This window comes from Motacilla alba, chromosome 1, assembly GCF_015832195.1.
Source record: "Motacilla alba alba isolate MOTALB_02 chromosome 1, Motacilla_alba_V1.0_pri, whole genome shotgun sequence".
In the NCBI taxonomy this organism is placed as follows: domain Eukaryota; kingdom Metazoa; phylum Chordata; class Aves; order Passeriformes; family Motacillidae; genus Motacilla; species Motacilla alba.
In genome coordinates, this window is record NC_052016.1 from 103,180,772 (window position 1) to 103,204,422 (window position 23,651).

Sequence of the window (23,651 nt, forward strand, 5' to 3'; positions counted from 1 at the left end):
TTATTTTGAATTCTCATGTCTTTATATCACTTTGCAGTGTTTGTATACTTTGAACCTTTATTTAGAAACCTATTCTATAAGGGACAACCTAAAAATGTACCACAAATCTCCTGAGAATTCTGAATTGTACTAAAAATCAAAATAAACATTGTTATTAATATGAGAAGAAAAAGAGGGATAAATTCCTATTGCTTTGCGAAAAAAATTGAATGAGCTAACCTTTTTTTTTTCCAAGAAAAAATCCTGCACACCAAGATAAGCCTAATTTATCATGGCTTTTCACGTCATGTAGTCATTTGTAACAGTGCAACATCGATTAAAAAGATAAGCAAAGCAGAATGGTGCCAAATGATCAGAAGCAGCAGATAAGCACTGATCTTATCGAGGTACTGTGAATGTGACATATTGTTGGCTGAGCCTCAAAACAGAAAAATAGAATTAAAAATCTGGAGATGGATGCCTGATGCTAATAGTGCATTCCTTGACCTTGCTTTTCTGAATGTATACTGGTGTATATCTCATATCTTTCAAGTTTAATATTAGGCCTGTTTTGTTATCATAAAAGATGTTCAGCCAGCACCTCTGAGGAAGAAGGTACTCAGCCAATACAGGTACTCTGTGACTAGGATAGAATTTTCCCACCCTGTCTTGCCATTCTGCTCTTATCCAAGCATTGAGACTGTTTCTTCAGCTAATACAGTAGTTAAGCTCTTGAAGCACATTCACTCTTTAGGTCACATCTGGGAAAATTGTCAATGTTGGGTGCAGATTAAAAACATTTGTGGTTCTGCCTTTTATGATATGGATGTGTTCCAGTTACAATCTGCTCTAAAACCCAAACCCATTTCATATGTCACTAAGCAGGAATGACTTTCAGTCACTACTGAATGGGACCAAATTTGAGAGGTGACTAGGTGATGAAGGACTCCTGTTTCCACTATGATAAGCCTCCTGATCTACCTAATCCTCTTTAAATATAGTTTCTTTTTATATATCACATCTTTGTATACAGCAAAGCTCCTTCTCAGAACATTATTTACAAGATTACAAGGCACATCTGAAGTCGCCATTCCTGTAGTACTTTTTAATCAGTCATGTTTCAATAGTGTCTCAGTACTCCATGATGGAAAAATTCAGTGTAATGTAGTTTGTAGTAATAGTGCTGTGTGGTTCAAAATTTGCTGCCAGCTGCTTAAGAGGTTTCATTTGCATCTGATATTGCAGAAGTTAAATTGTCAGCACAACATGTGATTGTGCATTTTTCTTTACAAAAATGTAATCATGTAATGTTCAAAAATTTGAAGCCTTTCTTTTTATTATGAAGCTCTTAAAATTCAGTCCATTGCAAAAACAGTGACTTGACATCTAACATTGTATTAGATCAAAATGCTGTAATAGGTGAAAGAAAATTAGCATTACTCTTAGACAAGCTAATTTCCATTAGTAAGAGAAAGCTCAAAGCCTGTTTTAGATAAACTAGAAATAAGAGAGAATCCTGATGACTCCAAGCAATGAGGATAAATCCAGGCAAGGAGGATAGGAAGTTCTCTAGTGAAATGTGCAACCAACCTTTTGTTTCACCTTTGCCTCTGAAGTTTAATTTTGTATATAACTGGTATGGTTGGATTTTGCTCCTTGCTTAAGGTGGGTAGGGGAAACCATTATCAGTGAGATTAAGAACACAGCAAGATTAGGAACAATTAGGAATACAGCAAGATTAAGAATAATTAAGAACAATTAAGAACACAGATTTAAGCCAAAATCGACCTGCAGGAATTCAAGTCAATGGACAAAGGTCTGAGTATGAATATTCAGATAAAGGTTGCAATAAGGAAACAAAATGGGGCTAACTTTATTCAAATTGTAGATAATCTCAAAATACAGACTGGAAAAACAGTTTTAAGGAAGCTGCTGAAGGTTTTGCTCATCGAGGGCCTTTGCATAGCAACCTTTTTAGCACAGATACTGTGAAGCTTTTGAGAAAAATTACGTTTGCACTGTGCCAGAAAAACTCCACAGGAGTTTAGTAAGTCAGTCATCCAGAGCAAGGGATCAGGATGACAGAGTTTACTTGCTTTGGTGGATGTGTTGCTGTTGTCAGCCTTAACCTTCAGCCCTGAATTAGGAACATGACTTTTGCCATCCTTTTTCTTCAGTAGTTGGACACTGAAAGCATATCTGTGTAGGTATTTATGGAACTTGTAATCATGGTTTTATAAAGAATGTGACTGTGCTAGAGAAGGAGAAGGATGTTGCTGGTAGTAGTTGCATGTCTATGAAAGAAGCCTTAACATGAAACTAAGGGACAAAGAAACTGAAAATGTCAAGGATTTTTAATCAGTGTGTTAAAACTTTCTCATCCACGCCTCTTCCTTGTACCTTCAGATAGTTTTGTAGTGGATTACCCAGTACCTTACCATAGCTGACACAGCCCATAAATGCATATAAACATGCAGAAGGCAAAAGTGAACGTTGTAAGACTATGAAGTCAAGTACTCCAAGATAGAAAAAAATCATTCTTCCTATGCTTGTGTCTCATAGTACAGTTTTCTAATATATGTTTATATGCCATTTCTTTTCCCATTAGAATCCTATCTCCTTATCAGAGTGCCTTCTTAATGAGCAGCTTCTCAACAGTAGGTATATTCCTCATTGTTAAATATGAGTTCTCATGTTTTATTTAACACATGCTATTGAAGTTCTGTTTTGAAGACAGATTCTTTGACATGTCTCATCTCTTCTGTGTCAGTACTTTGCTACAGTGTATAACAGATTTGCAAATAAGCATTTTCACAAAGCCTTTGTAAGATAGGGGAATCTCATTAATCTGTTTCCCAGAAGAAAGACTGAGACACAGAAATTATGTTCAGTTTTAACTCCTGAGATATAACTTTGTTGCTAGTCACCCACTAATCCAGATCTGGATCTATAGTAAAGCAATAGGACTTTAATTCAGCTGGCATGGGATTTGGGAAGGAGGAAAGATAAGTAATTTTTTTCACGGTCTTGATCTATGTTGGAGGCTGGAAATGGCTAGAATGTGCACCTGGACTCAGGAACTCAGGTTTTCTTCTGATCCAGGGGACTCGGTAGTATTTTTTAAGGATAATGAAATATGTTTTTCAATATATGAATGATAATGATATGAACAACTTCTGTGATGACTCAGGGAATGTCTTCCAGCCTTTTACCATTTTTTCATAGCCTACTGCCTATCAATTAGCTGTAGAAAAACCCTAAAACTGATCATGTGCATTTCAGTTTCAGTGATGGTTTTGAGAATACTAGAGATTCTTTTAAAATAATCCACAATGTTTTTTTGGAGTGAGATATGAAACTTTTTCATGCTTCTTTTGAAATGTATGTTAATTGTTTTGAGACTGTGCTGCTTAAAAAAAGGTGTTCTAATTCTGAGTGAAAGCAGTAATCATACAATAAAGCTTATGACGATATCGATTCTGCATTCTTCATCAACAGACTGGTTTCAATTAGTGAATTTCCATGCAGAATTTCATACTGCTGAAAATTCCAGGTGATAATAAGCTCTTATTTATGAGGTTTAAAGAACTGAGTTTTTATCGACTCTGTCTGGTAATCTTTCCATGGTACATTTGACTTAGTGCTAAAACAACCACACTATCTAATAGGCTGGGTGGTAATACTGCTAAAGATCATTGTTTTTTATAAAAACAGTTGCTTATGTTGCATTAAAGAAAAATTTTTGTTGCTTTCTGTGTAATCACAAAATATAATAAAGAGATAAATGATTTTTTAGGGCTAGGAGAAGCAGTAGAGTAATGACGCAGTGATGAGTGAAAGACAGGCTGGTAAAGTGGTAATTTTGCTCTGGAGCTTTTTCCCTCACCACTTGATTGTAGAAAAAGGCATTTCTATTTCAATTTAGGATGCTGTTTAAGAAAAACTGAAACTGAATATTTTTCTTTCCTATCATTCTTTTTTAATACTGGTGTTTGTGAGGTAAGGGTTGTGTGTTTCACAGTTGTACTCAGGTTATTTTTTACTAGTTTGGATGCTTTCTTTTTGTTTTTGCTTTCTTATGACTTTGTATACACACTACTATTTTTAAATAATTCTCTCTCCCTAACCATGAAACTTTCTTTATAACATTTCCTTATGAAGAACACATTTCAGTAACCCTGAGAACACTGAACTGATTTTGTATTGCAGTAGTATGTTCAATATACAAACGAACACCTGACCCCTAAGGGCTGAGTTGCTTACTTGGGATGAGCAAAAAAAGACTCCATGAGAATCAAATTCTTGCCTTAGACCAGCATGAAGTTATATTCTACAGCTTTAGTGGATATTGCAGCCTTATGATTCCATGAGAGGGGAGGCAGAGCATCCTTCTCTCCCTTACCTCCTTTTTTTCTAACCAGCTTCCAGAGAAAATATAAAGAGGAGAAGAGAGGAATCTTCCTTTTTCAGCAAGTGCCCTTTTAGCAAACTACTGGATGTACTCATCGATAATGTCACACTTACTTTGCCTACAATTAAGTGTGACTAAGTTAGGTCCTTCATGGTCCTTCAGTTTACATGGTTTTATAGTACTAATGCCATTTCACTGTTGTGAGGGCAAAGGACTTTGGCTCTTTAGGCTCTTGTATCTCAGTCATTGAGATAGTTGTGGGTTAGAAATCAAACTTACTTTCATTTCTTAATCAGACTCGCAGCAAAAAACAAAGCAGGAAACAAGAAATAATACAAATGTAACTGCATTTTAATCCTAAAGAAAAGAATGGCCTAGCCAAAAAAAAAAAAAAGAAGTAGCATAAACCTTGTCTTCCTGTGAATCCAAAGATATCTTAATGCCAGATGTTTGAAAGAAATTAATAGTTCAGGATGCCTCATTATTTCTAGTAAAGTCAAGGAAGATACTAATTGTGCTAATGTGAAAAGTATAGCCAATATAGAGTATTTCAGTGTATAGTATATTGCTGTGTAAAAGATAGCAAAGTGCTTCTAATCCAGAGTTCCATCGATTTTGACATCACAAAATCACAGAGCATACATCAAGCAAGTCATAAATTAATATTTTTTCATTTATTTGTTTATAATTCAAACACATATAATTTATCCTTTTCATTTGGCAGATTAAAAATAGGACATGAGCCAACAGTGTGAATTTGCAGCCTAGAAAGCCAACCATGTGGTGGGCTGCATCTAAAGCAACGTGGCCAGCAGGATGAGGGTGGTGAATCTGTTCCACTACTCTGCACTTGGTAGATCCCACCTAGGGTGCTGCATCCAGCTCTGGGGTCCTCAGCACAGGAAAGATGTGGGCCTCTCAGGACTGGCCTAGAGGAGGTTGGTGAAGATGAGCAGAGGGCTGGAGGAGCTCTCCTGTGAAGACAGACTGAGAGAGCTGGGCTGAGGGAGAGCCTGGAGAAGAGAAAGCTCTAGGGAGAATATACAAAGGAAAATAAATGATAAGAAAGCCTGTAGAAAGACTTGACACCAGTACTTGTAGTGATAGGACAAGGGACAAAAGTTTTAAACAGCAAAATGGTAGATTTAGATTGGACATTAGGAAGAAGTATTGGACAGTAGTAAGACACTGGAACAGGTTGCCCAGAAAAGTTGTGAATGCTGCATCATTGGAAGTGTTCAAAGCCAGTTTTTAAGTAACCTGACCTAGTGACAGATGTCCCTTCCTAAGGCAGGGAGGTTGGACTAGATGATCTTCGAAGGCCCATTCCAAACCAACATCAGGACAGAGTGAGACACAATGCACCCAGCACATCCTACAGAAAAATGTTTGAACATCATAGCAGGGTGTTATGAGCAAAGTGCTGCTATGATGGCTTTTTACCAGCATTTTTTTTAAGAGGCACAAAATTGGCAGTTGTCCTTAAAAAAAAAAAAGCAAATGCCTAAAACCTTTCTACAGGACATATCCTAAATATTCTTGCATATTTAGAGCTGAAGTAGTCAAACTCCATATCCTCAATTTCTCAGTCCAAATTTTGTGTGATTCTGCTGCAGTTTGCCAATCTTCTTGTGCAATAACCACCAGGTGCTGCTCGTAAAAAAATAGATGGCCTAGTTAAAGAGAGCTTTGAGGACTTTCTTGGCAAAAAATACTAGCCAATAATACCACATTTACCTCTCAGAATGTAAACTGATTTTTGATGAGACATTTAACTACTTCCCTGGTTATATTTTAACTTTAGGAATTCATGGTAAAATAGTAGAAAATAATTGTTTTAAATAGGAGGAACTGGTATATTGAATATATTATCATGAAATGAATGCAAATACTCTATCCTACTGTTGCCATATTTACTTATTGAATCTTGATTACAATAGAGTCAGTTCCTGTGTATAGCCAGCCTTACATTTCCAGTGCCTTCTAGAGCAGAAATCTATTTGCTGGATTGTGCTTCTCTCTGCATGTGATACTGAAACACCAGTGTGTTACAGAGCCATTCATGTGAAACGTGAAGATTCCAAACATTTCCTGTTCAAAGACATCTGTTCATATACAAATTCTTAAATTTGAATCTATAGGTTCGGAAATTATTAGTTCATAAAAAAATACATTGATAGGGAGGAACTAACCCTCTACTTGCCTGTCTATCCATAGGAATGGTGCTGTTCCCATAAGTGACAAGTGTTCTGCTTGTGGCGTTCAAGTGGTTATTTGGCATGTGTTCTTTGGAGAGTTTACCTTGGCAATAACTCCTCTCTTCCCCAAATAGTGTCTAATTGCAGTTAGACTAATTTGTTCCATGTATCTATGTAAATATTTCAGCTGACCTGTGGTGTTTTTGTCAATGATCCTTCCTCATCTCACATTTAGCCTTCAGATTTATCCTAAAATAGACATCTCACTGTGATCCTTATATGCAAGGCAGAGCCCTTTCAGAATTCTGCCTTGCCTTCACACAGGAAAAATATATTGGTCATTTTTGTAACTTCTCATTACAAACAAAATGACACATAGCGTTCATAGTGTTAAACCTTTGCAAACTCCGATTAATTCTTAATTTCACATGTAACATACTTATTTTTTGTTTTATTATTATATGAGTGAAAATTAGAGAAAAGGCAAAGAAATGAGCCCAATGGTCTCAGGGCTCTCTCTGATCTCACGACTCCACCATGTCTTAGGGGCATCAAACACATCTTGGTCTAAGATGAGTCCTCAAGTATTTCCAAACCAATTTAAAACAATAATGGCATATTTTTCTTTCCAGGCCTCAGACCAGAAGAAGGCAGATTTTCTTTTTCTTCCTCATAGGCATCTGCTGTGCTACTTAATACTACTCTAAAACTTCAACAAAAACCCTTTTGAATAGGCTGTGAATATTTTTTCAAGAGCACTTAGATGAATTAAGGAATCAAAGTGCCATTTCATGAGATAGTGAGTGATCTTTTAGAGCTAGTAATCTGTCATCAGTGAGGATGACCTGAAAAATTATTTGCCTTCCCTTCAGACAGGATCCTCTGGAACTGAAGTCAGCATATATTTGTCATGTTTAACACACATACATATACCAGGGGAACAGGCACCAAATCCTAATTTGTGGCTCTCAGTGTATTTGTTTGTACTTTTTTTCCTAAATTCTGAATGTCATCTAGAGAAGACAGAGTAGAGTGTACATCATGAGTGGAAAATTCCCTTGAGACAATTTTCATAGTCAGGTTTGCTTCCTTATTGGTAGAAATAGTGTCTATACAGAGATTCGTTATCAAGTAAAATGTTTTGGAGATGGTGATTTCACAGTAGGCTTTGAGTGTCTAGTAGCACTTAGGCACAAAAATTAGAGAAGTAGGTGAATTAAAAAGTGTGCATGGTGATCCTCGTGCCAAGGAGTAAAAAAAAAGGTGTATTGGGAGTGAGTTAACGCACACCTACTTTCATGTTAGATAAGATTTGCGCAACTGAAATCAGAAAACCAGGAAATTAAATTTATTGAGATTTCATGATGATTATAATTCAATCTTGATAAAATTCCTCTTAACTGTATGGCATGTAATTTATAGCAAGGGTTTAAAACCTGCTTCCAAATTCAGCAAAGATTACAAAATTTTTGCTGCTGAAAGATGATAAATGTTTATGCTCTAATGTCAGCCATATTTTACAGTTTGAATTTTACTTAATAAAAATGAAATAAACAACCGGCAAATGCTTTGAAGTTTTTAGAAGAGTGCAGAGGATTTAAATGGGGGGTTATTTTTTTTTTTCCCTGCTCTACATTCTTCATACATTAATCTGGCAAAATGTTGTCATTATGCATTTGGTTATAGGACCATCTGCATATTCAGTTTAAAACTTAATCTGATATTAGTAAATGTTTAAACCTTTGAAGACATAGGAAGGAGTTTCTTTTATCACTCCCCATTTATGCAATCAGTCACAATCAGCATATATTGGAATGGTCAAATACCTGAAGCCTTAAATTCACCTGACAGTGTAATTCAAAATTGAATAGTACCCCTCAGCTGTCACTACAGTCTGCCAAGGTCATACCTAAAGAAATTCCTTTCATAATTTGGAAGAAAACATGGGACACCTCAAAGTGGGAAATGAGGCAATGTCTTTTTCATTATTCATCTTAGTTGTATGTGTGAAATGGCATCTTAGATATGTGCAGAATGAAGATGCAAATTTACCCAAAAAGTTATCGCAGCTGTCATGCAAAATGCAAATGCAGTGGACCCTCCTAAAATTTTGTGACCATTTCTCATATTTTAGCATTTTAAGCAGGCTAAAAATCAAGATTTACTTTAGAAATACATTGACTTACATTCAACAGATGTAAGGTCTTAAAGTGAATTTTAAGCAATGCATTTATTAGCTAATTTAAATACTAATAAGGAAATAGCTACTGATTAGTTATACTTTTTGACCTGTAATAATCCATCATTAGTGCTGCAGTAAAGGAAGCTTTTCCACTCTGCTTTGTCTCTATTGCTGCTATGCTTACAGGTCTTCAGACACTTAACTCTGTGCTTCATTATGCACATGTATTTATACATATCTAAAATATCATTCCAACTTTCATATTTAAAAAATAATTTGAACCTATATGCATAAGAAAAATAAGAGATGTGGTGCTTATCTCTAGGAAAAACCTTATGCACAAGTCAAAATTTGGTTGATTTATTCAAAGCTGCTAAGAAATGTGGGTACCTAATCTGCTGTGCACTGTGCTGAAAATTTATCCTGAGGGTCTGAAAGAGACATTATACTTATAAAACTGTATAAACAGTCACAAGTGATTTGCAAGTTTACAGCTGCATGGCAATCCAAATCCAAACAAAAAGCAAGTTCACACTGATAGCTTAGGTGACCACACCAAAGTTGCCTTGTTTTCTGATTAAATAACTGCCCTTTTCTGAGCGCTTTTGCTTATTTACTTGTCCCACTCTGAGTCTAGAGGAATCTAACAAAGAACTGTTGTTCTACAGACTTTCTGGACCTAAGAACTTCTTATCTGATTTCTAGTGGTAGGTAGTTACATCTGGGGCAATTGCCTTACCTTACTTCACTTTGAAAATAATTCAGAATGTTGGGGCCAAATTCATAGGATAGGTGAGCTGCATATGAAAATCCATACTTTGTGCTTTGTGTACACTGTATGTAAATTCCACTTTCAATTTATCTACAGCATACACAGCTGGAGCTGGATTGTGCCTGCTCTAGACTTCCACTGGAGGATTCATCAATCCTACAATGTTTAAAATTGCCAACAGTGGCAGATCTGAACTGTCTTCTGAGCTGGGAAAAGACTGTCAGCACACCAGAAGAGACTAGAACCCACTTCAGATCAGCTCTGCTGTGGTCCCTGACTGAATGCCCATTAGTAGTGTGAGTGCCTTAGTTGCATTCCCAGGATTTGTCCTTGAAATTAGACTTTTAAAGAAATCCAGGTCACAAAATCCAAGAAGGCTTTGCTATAGAAACATAAATATGTTAACTGTCCATGATTAACTGTAAATATGCATTCCTGTTACAAATTAAAACACTAATATAGATGTGTTTTTTCAGAACCAGATGCTACTTTTTGGCAAAATTTCCTGTTGACATTGAAGATCCCACTAACCTATCATAGCAGGAGCTTAGCACATTTGAGACTCCAGCTATGTACTTTTGGAGAAGATTTTGTTGTATGGATTGTTTCCATTGTGTAACTTTAGAAATAGTAGTGCAGTAGTACTGAGTCAAGGCTTTGTACTGAATGTGCACTCTACTTTCTTTCTGCAGGAAGAACCTTATACCTTTTATAATTAGTTATGCATCTATTTTCTGTTCTAGTCAGAGTCGTACAACCTAGTATTCACTCTCACCTTTGAGGTTCATATGCTAATGTCCTCCTTGTGGGAATCACTTGTCTTTGAAGGTGGATGTGTTCTGTTGACTGGCTAGATAGTGTGCCATAGCACATTCTAATGCTTTGTCCCAGAATTTCCACTCTGCAGTGGTTGTGTTGTAGCTCTGAATGTTAAACAAGTTGCGTGCAGAGTTTATGTACTGTTCATCATATGTGCAGCCACTTCTTCTGTTGCTGTCAATGGTTTTATTATTTTTGATCTTTACCTCAAGTGTTGTACTCAATGACTAGGTCTGAAAGTGATAATTACTTCCCCACTGCAGAGACAAGCTGATTTACATATTTATCAAAGGAAACTGGATGGCTCTGAGCATACTATGGGAACATTTGCATATTTATAACCTGAAATGTACAAAAGCTAAAATTAAAATAGGGGTGTCTTGATCTTAGTTATAAGTTTGTTTTAATACAAAGATTTTAATCAGTGGATTTTGTAATCAGATCAGTGCATTAAAGTGAAGTAACTTTTCTTCATCCCAGAAAATCAACATAGAGATTAAAATGATTGTTAGCTTGTGAATGATGGTATGCAGAAGCTGCGACATTAAGTTTTCATAAGGTGAAAATCTTAGCCTTTGAGCCCTGAAGAGATGATTAACTGTGGCAAAACCTTAGACTGCTGTATCAGAAAGGGGCTCCCAAGAGGTTTACTATGTAGTAAACCTATGGATATATAGTTGAAAGGCATCAATATATTTTCTGGGACAAATGTGGATTTCCAAATACTTATGCATGTAGCATTAATTTTTAGTATTTTATGCGTTTATTCAAAGGCTTGCCACTCACAGAGGTGAATGCCTGGAGCTGACTACAAGTTGTGATTCTGGCTAATGATGCTATTCAAAACCAAACATGGGCAGCAGTAGCAAATTCTAAACAGCAAATAAAAGCAATAAAACCCCAACACAATCAAACTGCCTCTTCTAGGCAGTGATGTGATGGCTTACTTTCCCAGGCTGATCTATTGGAATCTTTGTTCAATAATTGTCTCAATCTTGCTGTAAGTTTCTGGATACAAAAAAGGCATGTGAAAGTTTACTGGAGTTGGAAAATAGTGTTAGATTATTAGGAATTTCCTTTACTGTCAACTGTCTTTTCCTGAGACAGATCCTTAACCCTCCTTCTGTTTTTTTTTGAATCTGGCAGACTGCTTTAAAGCTTTCATCACAAGTAGAGGCTATTTTTTTTTCTAATGCCTATCTTATTCACAATTTCAGCAATACTCTAAATTTTGAATTAATACAAATAATATTGCCTTCCCATTGACTTGAAATGTCAGTAAACTAATTTTTGAATAAAATGCATTTGTTTATAAGCTTGCTTGACTAAACACTTTTCCAAATCACTAACACGTTTTTAAACACATTATTGTTTTTCAGTGTTTGTTCCTTGTTTACAAATGATAGTCTTTTTTTATAAACCTTATCTCTTCTTGTAGGTGCATACAGTAGGAGCTTTACATGAGTCAAAACTCAGTAATTACGATCATCATTAGCAAGGCTGGTTCAGCTGCCATTCAGGCTGTGCTGGAGAAGTTGAAAAGCAGCATGGTGCTGTGTTTCCTTCCAAAGAACAGAGTAAATTGCTCTTCTCACTTTCACATGGCTATCACTCCACTGAAATTGGCATTTTCACATTCAGAATGAAACAATTCTTTATAATTTTACACAGCTTGAAGCAAGAATGGAGAGCAAAATACAGAGAGCACTCCTAAGTTTATTTCACAAGAAGCTTCATTTAAATTTTGGAATACTGCTGTACTAATTAAAACAAGAAACATCTTCACACAGTCCTCGATCTGTTTTGTATCTTAAAAATATATAAATGGAAGAAAAATGTCCAATGATCTAACACCTTTGTCTGCTACGTTAGTCACCTACATTGCAGAATACATTCCTATAATGGCAGTGGTAGGAGTAGCTTGATCTGAAATTCTGGTTGCTAAATTGCTGCAGAAATTTTGGAGCTCCATCAGCTAGATTGATTTGAATATTCAGAAATGTTGTCTTTCCAAATGTGTTCTGTTCAAATCAGAAAAAAAATAAGTGGTACCATCCACATAGATCAGTACAGCAGTTAATTTTTCAGAATGTGGCTTTCAAGCAAGATATTTTAATTTAAACTCTTTCTTGTGTTAACGGGAGTCACATCATTCAAATGCACTTAAATGTGTCTTATCTCCTGGTAGCACACACTTTGCTGTTTATTTACAGTTTTCATTCTAGTAGGTGCCAGTGTTCAAGATCAAAATAGAAATGGAAGGTTTGCTTGTGAGTGTGTTGTGACTGCCGTACTCTGACAATACTGTTTTTTGAATTACCACTATTAGTCCATCTGTACTGAAAAAATGTTTCTGCTAAGATAAATTGTCATTTTAGCTTTCATTAGTTAAACCTAATGTAGGCAATCCTCTGTGTTTCAAAATCCTTTTGAAGGAAATGGAAGTTTTACCATTGAGCTTAACAATGAATGAGAATTTCTATGCATTTTATATGACAGTTTTTTTTCTGAAATGGGATGTGTTTGAGTGTCATAATTTAGTATTTTTTTCAGAGCAAGCCTAGTTACTCAACCTCATTAAAAAATTCATTATAATGTCTTACATTTAGTTTTAATATTAATTTTAAATTTTAAGTTTAATTATCTGTGATAGTGAGACAATTTTCATTGCTTGTCATATCTTCCCAAATTAGCTGGGAAATCAAAGTGGTCGTTATTGAATGATTGCCAATGCCTTTGATCACCAGAGATCATTTAATGTTATATACTGAGTACAATTCTCATTTTATTTTCATTTTGGTTTATATACAAGATTAATTTGAAAGTTCAATTTCATCATGAACATGATGTATGTAAAAAAAATATTGTGCACATCACTGCACATATATTTCTTTGCACAATACTATTTATTGTTATCGTATCATAAAATCATAGCTTGATGTGGGTTGGAAGGGAACTCTGAAGGTCATGTGTCTGAATACCTACATATAATTTACTAATTTATCTTTGTACTCTACGTTTTTATCATCATTGACGCATTTCCAAGAGATATTGTAATCACTTAGCAAGTACATTCTCCAAACAGTTCCAGAAGCCAATGGGAAATTGCCTTGTTCTTTTCTGGCACTAAGTCCATCCACCTCATGCAGCAAGCGCATGGCTTGTCAGATGGATCTGCATGATTTTCCCTCAACCCACCAGCTTTAAAATGTCAGCCTTTGTAACAGATTTTCTCAGCTCTGTTGGGAAATTTCAACTCCCACAAGGCTTCAAAATTTACATAAACAAATTCTCCTACTCTTACATTTCTTCTTTGCTCCTACTTTACAAACAAGACCAACAGGTATCTACTTAAATTTAGCAGCTTATGTTCCTTTTCTCTTGACCCTGTCATTTGAAAAATTAAGACAGTCAACCATTTTAAAAAGACAGTTTTAAAATGATATAGCATTAAGAGGCAACTAGAAATAGTAGCAATAAAGTAAGATAATTGCTCCTTATCCAGAAAAAGAGCATAGCAACAGAAACAGTGATCTGAAAACCATTTAGAAGGCTCTGTATTTCAAAGTTCTTATCTCATCCTCTTTGACACAATAATTGGGCATCAGATGATGAATTAATTCTTAGTGGTCAGGTTAGCAAATCAAAATTAACATTCAAATTGGACCATTCTTGGATGCTTAAGTAAAAGAATAAAGATAAAATGGTTGTGAAGACAGAATTATCTTTATATGTTCTGAGATCCCCAAAGGACAGGTTCATTGTCAGGCTGATGAGAAGAATTAGATTCTTAAGCTTTGGTCGTTTTCCAGGACCAATAATTTTAGATTCCTAATCAGTATAAAATTCACTGGAGCAAGTTACAAAGAGAAGCTTCACTCTCATTCATACAGAAACGCACTTTGAAGAATTCAGTCTAAATAGGTTTCAGTGTAATTTGTATAACTGCAAGGCCCTCCACAGTGCGAAAGTAGTCTGAGGAGCCCTTTGTGAAAATGAAACATGAGCCCATGGTGCCCAAGAGGTACAAGACATAGCCCTGTGGATACTTCTTTTAAATGTGTGCACCTGGGTGTGTTTAATACCTTGCATATTTTGAGTTTAGTTGATGTTTTTCCATATGATGATACATTAAGGGCCAATTATTAGGTTTGATAATGAAACCACACATACTTTAAAGGTGCAACATGAATTCTATTACTTTTTTTTTTTTTTTTGTCTTACTCTAACACTCGCACTGAGATTTTTGCCATGCGACCTCTATAGGTTGCTAGACAGCAAGGCTTTACCCCCAAACTGCAAGATCTACTCTGCATGCTGAGACCCTTTCCTCAGTGTTACTAAATATCCTCAGTGGCTTGAATGTTCTTGCTAAGGGATTTCCTTGATTGAGAGCAACTGCTTCCAAAAGTCACTTGCTCTCTGTGGATTAGCCCTTTTCTCTGATGTGCACAAATCCTCTCATACTGTACTTCAAGAAACCCTGCAGCAACTGAGTCGTGGTCCTGATTGCTACAAGCCCTGTGTGGTTGTGCCCTACTGTGGGCTGCATGTGCCAGTTGCTGAATGTAAGAGAGTTTATGTGAAAAGTGGTCTCAAAAAGGCATAAGGACACAAATATTTATATGTGCCAAGGCTGAAGAAAAGGTCATTTGAAGTCCCCAGCATCCAGAGGAGGGCAATAAGGTTGGTGGTGAAGGGCTTGAAACACAAGCTCTGTGAAGAATGGCTGAGGAAGCTAGGGATGTTTAGCCTGCAAAACAGGAGACAGGGGTGACCTCATCACTCTCTACAACTCCCTGAAAGCTGGTTTCAGTCAGATGGGGGTTGGTCTCTTTTCCAGGCAACAGGTGACAGAATGAGAGGACACAGTCTTAAGCTGCACCAGGGCAAGTTTAGGTTAGACATCAGAAAAAACATTTTCACTGAGAGAATGATTGAGCACTGGAATTGTCTGGCCAGGGATATGGTGGAATCACCATCCTATGTTTAATAAACAGACTGGACATGATACTCAGTGCCATGGTTTAGTTGATGAGGAAGTGTTAGGTTAGGTCATAGGTTGGACCTGATGATCTCAAAGGTCTTTTTCCAACCTAGTTTGTTCTGTGATTCTTAAAGCTGTCCTTTGTTTCTTTTTCTTTTTTTTTTTTTTTTTTTTTTTTTTCTTTTTTTTTTTCACCTAGGGCAAGTTCTGGATGTGCTGGAGAAGCATAATCTGAGTGACAAAACTCTTGTATACTTTACATCCGACCAAGGGGCTCATGTTGAAGAAATCTCCAGTGCTGGAGACGTCCATGGAGGATACAATGGCATATATAAAGGTGAATATTCTCTGATTGTTCTTGAAAAATGCAAGAAAAAGCATCTCCTTGGGTTTGCACCAAAACTGTAATGTACTATGTAGCCAGGGTCAAAATCTTTGATCTATTTGAAATAAAGTAAGAATGCTTGTTTTTATTCTTTTTACTGAAATTCAATTAGTCTCCTTGTTTCTTTATGAGAGATTCATTTCTTTTCATTCTTTCACTAGGTAGAGGCTGTGTAATTTGTTTTCCACTCATATTTCAGTGGTCAAGATCAAAGGAATCCAGCAATCTGATAGTAGTTGAGCCTGGAAGGCATCTCCCAAGGTCTACAGTTCCAGCCCCTGCAGAGCAGGGTCAGCTATAGCAAATTGCTCAGGATTGTATCCAATCAAGTTATGAATATGATGGAAACCTCATAGCCTAACTTTCTCTAGTGTTTGATTAGACTCACTATAAAAAAAACCTTTTTCTTATGTTTAAATGGAGTTTTCTGTGGTTTAGTTTGTGCCGATTGCCTCTTGTCCTGTTAGTGGCCCCCCACTGAAAAGAGTCTATCTCTGTCCTCTTTACTCAGATAAATCCATGTAATCCCTACAGATGGATAAAATCCTGGTAATCATTTTTTTCTCCAGGATGAACATCACTCTCAGCCTCTCCTCATATGTTGAATGCTCCAACTGCTTAATCATTCATCACCTTAGTTCAAACTCGTTCCAGTATGCCCACATACCTGGTACTGGGGAGTTCTGCACTTGGACCCAGTGCTCCAAGTAGGTCTCACCAGTTCTGAGCAGAGAGCAGGACTGGCCAGAAGCGTTCTTCCTAATGCAGCACAGAGTGATGTTACCCTTCATTGCCAGAAGGGCACATTGCTATCTCATGTTCAGCTGGTTGCTCCTTAGAACCCTCCAGTCCCTCTCTGCAGAGCTGCTTTCCAGCCTGTTATTCCCTAGCCTTTGCTTTGCTAGAGGTTGCTGCTGTGAAGATTCAGGACGTGATATTTCCCTTGCTGAACTTAATGGGGTTCATTTTGGCCCATTTCTCCAAGCCTATCAAAGTCCCTTTGAAAGGTAACACACTCTTCCACTCTTGCCGGATTTATATCAACTGCAAAACTTCAAAAAGCAAAAAGCTCAGGCATATAGAGTAAGCAATAACTGTACTGACAGGTTTTCAAACAAGAGGACCCCACAGTTTTTAGTCAGTAGATATCTGTCTGAGAAATGACCCTTACATTTTAAGAGAGCTTCAAAGAAAATGCTGCACAAGAAAAACAAGGAATGCCAAAGTGATGAGGTCTGTCTATCAGATGGGTCCCCTTGGGCTAACACCAGAGTGAAATGTATCTTGAATGTTAGCACATAGGCCTTGCATAGTGATTTAAGTAATTAAGGAACCATATGGTTACATATCTGTAGCCGTAGGCACAGCCTGAGGTGTTTTAGAAGCTCTAAAAAATATTTGCCTTCTAGAGTGCCAGACATAAGGTACAGGATAAATTATAAGGAAAGAAAAAAATACACTTAGGAATATGTCTTATTGAAGAGCTTTGATTAAATGGAGTCTTTCTTTCAAGCCTTACAAAATTTTGTATTCATACTTACAGTGCAGAGAAAAACTTGAAATAGATCTTACCTGGATTAAGAAAAAAATCTGATTGATAGGTTTAGTTGGGTAGTAATGGGGCTTCTTTAAAAAAAAGAAAAGGAAAAATTGTGTAGTTTGCAGTTAACACCTCTGCTGTGCTGACAAATGGGTTACAAAATAATCACAATGTAAGAAACAAAATTATTATTTGATGAGAAACATTCTTAATAAAATAAAAAGAAATTAAAAGACCCATGCAATTAGTTGAATATACTTTTAACATTTTAAAATAGAATTCATTCTGCTTTCAATTCCACTCCCTCCATCTCAAAATCAGTCCTTAACTTAACAGGTATATTATGCATCATTTTCAAAAGGACTGAGGTAAAAATTATCAATTAATTGCATAACTAGCACTTTTCATACATAGGAATTTATTCATATTAAAAGTCATGTGTGATGAAAAATGTCTGTACATATTTGTCAGAGTTAATGAGAAACAGACCTGTGAAGTCCCAAGATTAGCAATATGCCTAAAAAAAGCAGGACAATCTTGATGCTGCTTGTTCTTATGTGTCCACACACCAAGAATTTGCTTCCTTTGGTGTGTAGTTTAGAAGCCTGTGAGACAACACATCCTTTCTCCCTCCCTGTCTCAGCTAGTCAATCTCCACTACTTATCTTTTTGTCTCTGAGTGTTGTATGAATGCAAACATGAATCAAGGCACTTAACCCTCTTGTCAGAGCTGGAGCAGTATCCTCAGCAATAATTAGTTCTGCCTTAAAATAAAAAGATCTAAACCAATCTCCACAATTCTAACTCACTAATTCCTCTTGATACCTAGCCAAATAAGTACAATAATAAAATTTAAGAGGGGTTTAGATAGTTAGGCTAGTGCTGCAGAACACAATGCAAAAAGGGGAAAGTTCAGTTTGAAGGTTTTATTACTCTGGATCCTAACTACAGAACAGTCTACCATAAATTTGGATAGTTGGAAACCAGAGCTAACCAATTGCTATCATACCCAGCCTGGTTTATTTCTGGTTTCCTGTCATACACAGGTTAATTTCTGCAGTATTCCTTTTCAGAAGACATTATTTAGTGATACTGAAGTGATGGATCAAAATCTCTTTCCAGTGGCCTTTTTCTGATGGCTGGTTATAAGGATCTTTGTAGTAAATAAAATCCCTAAGATCCTAATCCTAGACAGGATTAAGATTGTTTAAGATGGGAATCCCAACCATTAAGAGTCTACAAAGATTCATAACATTAATTATATAAATTTTTATCATATAAAGATGAATTCCCATTTTGAGTCTTTCTAAAATCTGAGCATTGCCTCCATCACTATCCATGAGAGCACAGTGCTTTCATTTGCTATTATGAAATGAGACAGTTACAAATTTCATTGAACATCTTGAAGTTTAATAACATGTTCTCACTAATATAGCATAAAGGAGGGAAAATTTTAAATTTTCCATAGCTTAGTATTGTTTTGTGTACTTTTACAATGGCTCTTGGCAGTGGCAAAATTCAGATGTTGTCTCTTCCATCTCTCTTTTGATTTTTAATTGATGAGTTTTTACTCATCCCTAATTTTTTGTTATTTTCCTGTGTGAATTGCGTCCCTTTCAAAACTGAAGTAAATATACTAAAATAGTAAGAGGCTTAACACAGTGTAGCATCAAGGTACCTTACTTTTGTTTTTTGAGTATTTTTGCAAAGGGTCACAGGCTGTTTGTTTTCTCTTTTTGTTTCCTCTTTTTGTTTTCTAGTCAGATTTTGATTCATGAAAATTCTTTGTCTCCTAAGCCATGGTTAATGTTAGAGTAACTTTTCCTGAAGGTCTTTGTCAAAGATCTTTCTAAGGTTAAATCTAGATACAGATTCTAAAACAAAAAATAGTGGCTGTTTTAGTAAGAATTTCTTTGCAACTGAAGGCCTTCTTACATGAACTCATGAAGTACTCCTGGGATTTGTACAATACACTATTAATATTTTAATTAAATTAAAAATATTACCAATTTAATTAATACATTAATATCAACAATTTTATATTGAAATATGGAAAGCAATAGGTGTAACTGAAGTATCTTCTTAAAATTTTTCCAGCTTTTTTTTCCATTTCTGTAATATTTGTCTGTTGAAAGTCAGATGTTAGAACATTAAGGTATTACTTGTATATATGATTTCCAGGATACCTGCACTGACTTCTTCTTAGGTGTTTTTCACTAGCTGCCTCACTAAAGCATGTCCATTTGATGTAGCCACCCTAGCTTTTCTTTAGGAGCAGAAAAAAGGTTAGTTTTTCCAAATACTTTGGATTTCTACTTTCAAATCAGATGAGTAGAATAAATAAATGAATAAAATTTCCTCTATATTAACAAGATGTGTAAGATGACTGATTTAAAGGAAGCCATTATATTCTTCTTTGGTACCCTGAGATTTTGAATAAAAATATTTTATTATAACTTCTATTTAGTTTCTTAGTGAGTAATTTCTTGAATTAGCCTCAGTGTGCTATCATAGATATAAACATAAATATAAACATAAATATAAATATAAATATAAATATAAATATAAATATAAATATAAATATAAATAAGTACATAATTTATGTCTAAACAATGAAGGCAATAAAAACTTTTCTCTACACTTTTTCTCACAATAGTAATTCACTGGTACATATGCAGACGGTACAAGTCCTCCCTCACTATCACTTGTTGCCATCTGTCCCTCTTAGTCACATACTGGATTTTCTGTTCAATCTCCTTCATCTTGCTGTCTTTTGGATATGTACATTTTGCCTGTACCTCAGACCTGCATTAGAAACAGTTTTTCTTTGTACTTATGAAGTACTTAGGACAATTCAGACACTTGGCTACTGTTGTGCTGCCAGAGTGTGTCATAAGTGGGTGCAGAGTGGGTCTGCTGATAATGGAAGTGGAGCCAAACACTGATAAAGTCAAACTGTGTGAACAACATTAATTTTAAGTGCTTTGTGCCTTAGAAATTGGTATTCTTATAGTTATTTGTTAATATCCATAAAAAATAATAATTAATGTCTCATAAGGACTTAGGCCCTGATTTTTAATTTTAAATCTACTACAGATCTGTGAGACCAAAACAATAAATGAACATCTTTTTTTTTTTTTTTTTTAATGTATTAGTGCAGTGATAAGATAGCTCAGCAGGGTTTCTTGAAGCTGTTAGTCAACCTTTTCCTTTCTGTAAGCCACAAAGAAATCAAGCTGACCGTTACTTTGACCCTAGGAATCATGCTATGGCATATCTAGTGATATTTGTTGGAGTTTACTTTTGACTTGAAAGAAAGCAGTAGTTGACTTTTTTTCAAATGTACTGTATTTTTATTGTCTCTCTGAAGTGATCCAGATTTTTTAAATGATCAACCCATCTTGTAATTTTTTCTGAAATAAAAATTATCCTCAGAGATAATTTTGTTTGATTGGAGGAAATGTTAGATGAAAAACGTCCAAATGAGCCATATCTATTCCATTCACCTGTACAAGAATAGCTCAGATTAACATAAATAAAATTAACAACAACAGTACATGAAACAAGTTAAAAATCAGTAGAATAAACCTGTCATTGAAAGTAATTTTTTGTTCAGCCATTTTATAAAGTAAGCAATAGTAAGCAGTCTTGATTGTTGATATTTGTGGCATTAAGTCCAGTATAGATGGGTAGAATAATTAATGATGTGTTTCTCTATCATTCAAGAAAATAAATTGGGTTTGGAAGCTTTGTTTTTAGAAGAATATTTGAAGGAAAGTGTAGTATGGTTATAATCCAGGTGATTTAAGAAAGTTGTCTAAAATAGTTTTCATCATTCATCATTCATAATGTTAATAGTGATTTACTGCAGAGTTCCCCTTTATATATCATCCTTTGTAAAAGCTTTATTGCCAGAGTTAGCTAATAGCAGTCAATTTAAACCAGAGAGGGAAAAAAAAAAGATATATTCTTTTAGCTAAGATTTGAAATGAGGTTAAAATGGAAATTTGACATCATATTGTGGATGACTGCAGAGAGTTATGTCTGTATTTTGCCTATTCCTGACGATTTTTCAGGAAAGGTGAATGTAGGCTATTGTTCAATATAACACTGACAGGTGCAACTACTCAGAAAGCATAGATGGCTAAATAGGAAAATACAGCCTCATGTGTTTTGTGCTGTTTTAAAAACATTTTTTAAAGACTTTAAGAGAACAAAAATAACAAAAAGGTAGGTTGCCTAGTCTTTTCTGTGTTTCAGTGTTGCCAAGTCTGAGCAAAACACAAAACTAATGATCCAGGTCCTTAAATATCAAGAGATTTTGTTTCAAAATAATGAATTTTTTTTGATTTTTAAAAATTTTGTTTATTAGCCATTTAGATGTTTCCTACATGTTTCAAGCATCACTAGTAAAACCTTGATTTTTTTTTAAGGAAAAAAGAATGCATAACTTGAACAAAGTTTAACAGCTAGAGTTTTAAAGATGATAAATATCCAGGGATTTGTAATTGTGCAATGGCATTAAGCACCTGCAGTCACTAAGCACAATTCTAATAAAAATGAACACCATGTAAGCAGAGATAATAGAAGACAGTCTTCTGCAATGCCCTGTAATTCCTGCCCTGATTCCCTGCTATTCTCAGTCTCCAGAGATGTAAAAATAAAATTATGCTCCCATTAGCCTTTTGAAAGGAAAACAGCAGTCACTTCTTCATAGACGTAAGTAAGGAGAAAGCCCTGCTGTGGAATCCATTTTGCTTTTCCACCATACAGCAGGGCATCAGAGTTTGTGTAGTGTTCCTTTGTACTTGGGTAATGTGCAATTTTTCTGTCCTTTTCTGCTGATTCAGGAAAATTGTACTGTGAACCTAAGAGCTGTGAAAGTGACCCAATATCTAGGTTTTAAGAATTGCAACATGTGTGAGAATCAGATTTACCACTTTGAAATTTCTCTGTCTTTAGAGTATACAGGAGACAGCAGTGTAACAAGACTTTATTTAAACATCCATCTAGTCTCTTACTTGTTTCAGACAGGCATACAGAAACAAAAGGAACATCATACCTAAAGCTACCCAAGGTATAGATCAACTCTTAGGGTTGTCTGTCTGTTGGTACCCTTCAGCCGTAAAGCTGCTGTCATGTATACACAGAATTAGGATCTGATGCATAAACTAAATCACCTCCCTGGTGTATCTGTTCACTAAAAGGATCTGTATCTGTTCTTTTGAGGATATCTGTAATTTTATGGCCTTATGCTTATATTTTTATTTGGATTAACTAACTCCCACTCAGCAGGATTTTCTATGCACCATGGCTCAGTCAGGTTATTAATCTTTCCTGTTGTGTAACACCTAATTCCCACCAACCTTTGAAAAACTTAATGGCTGTTGTACAGGGGTAGGCTTATCTTTTCTGCAGAAGATGAGCACAGCCTATTGACATCTCCACCGATCTCGACCCAACAACCTTAACAACTGATCAGCATTCTTTTGGGTGAACACTTTCTTCTGACGACAGGTGTTCTACATCTCAACAATTAACACTTTATGGACTTAAATCTACATTTTCTTTAGATTTGTGTTTTGAAAATAATATTTTACTAGAATGTAAACAAAAATAGGACATGCATCTCATTCTTTAGTTGTAGAATGAGTACTCACACACTTCATCGTGAGAATGGAATTACATTTAACTCAGAGATGACAGTAAACTTTCAAGAGTATTCTAGAAGACAGATAATCCTGTTGAGATCTGATCTTGACACTGTTTTCAAAAAAAAAACTTAGGTAAATATTGTCACTTGACATAAGGCTGAATATTAATAAGTCTAACTTTTCTGATGTCAGACTAGATGTGTCCCTGACTATTCAATATTATGAATTCTGATAAAGCCCGTTAAAAAAATTAAGCAAAAATCTGATATAACAAAGAATCATGAGCTAATGGTCTTTCAGTCACAAGAAAAGATAAAGGTAAATTTATACAGAAAAGAGTTGTCTGTCTTGAAATTACTACTTACCTTTACAGAGAAAATCCTGTAGAAAACCAGGTGGATTCTGAGCCCCCTTTGCTGAAATGGGAAAGATCATCGAGAAGTCAGTAAAATAGACAGCATGTAGAACAAGGCCTGGGGTCAATACCAAAGGTATTGACATCTATGAGGTATTATGGGTGTTTAAGATGCTGAGAAACAGAACTGTTGAAATACTTTGTTGTAATATTTTTTTTCCTTTTGTTTTCTTTTGTGTGTTTTTTTTTTTTTTTTTACTTGAAAAAGGGAGATACAGGAAAAAGATAGTCCTGTAGTAGTTTTGACTGAACCATGAATTGCCGTTTGATTCATTTAATGGCAGAAGTCCAAACCACATATTCCCATTT

General features: G+C 35.5%; 1 protein-coding gene across 7 annotated transcripts in view; it reads left to right on the forward strand.

Moving 5' to 3' along the window:
* STS (steroid sulfatase) overlaps positions 1–23,651 on the forward strand; it is a 111,777-nt gene that overhangs the window by 50,178 nt on the left and 37,948 nt on the right. For all 7 annotated transcript variants that reach the window (XM_038158280.1, XM_038158198.1, XM_038158115.1 and 4 more), the window contains one exon: positions 15,548–15,685. In XM_038158280.1, the coding sequence (XP_038014208.1) occupies positions 15,548–15,685 (138 nt within the window). The remainder of the gene's footprint in view (positions 1–15,547; positions 15,686–23,651) is intronic.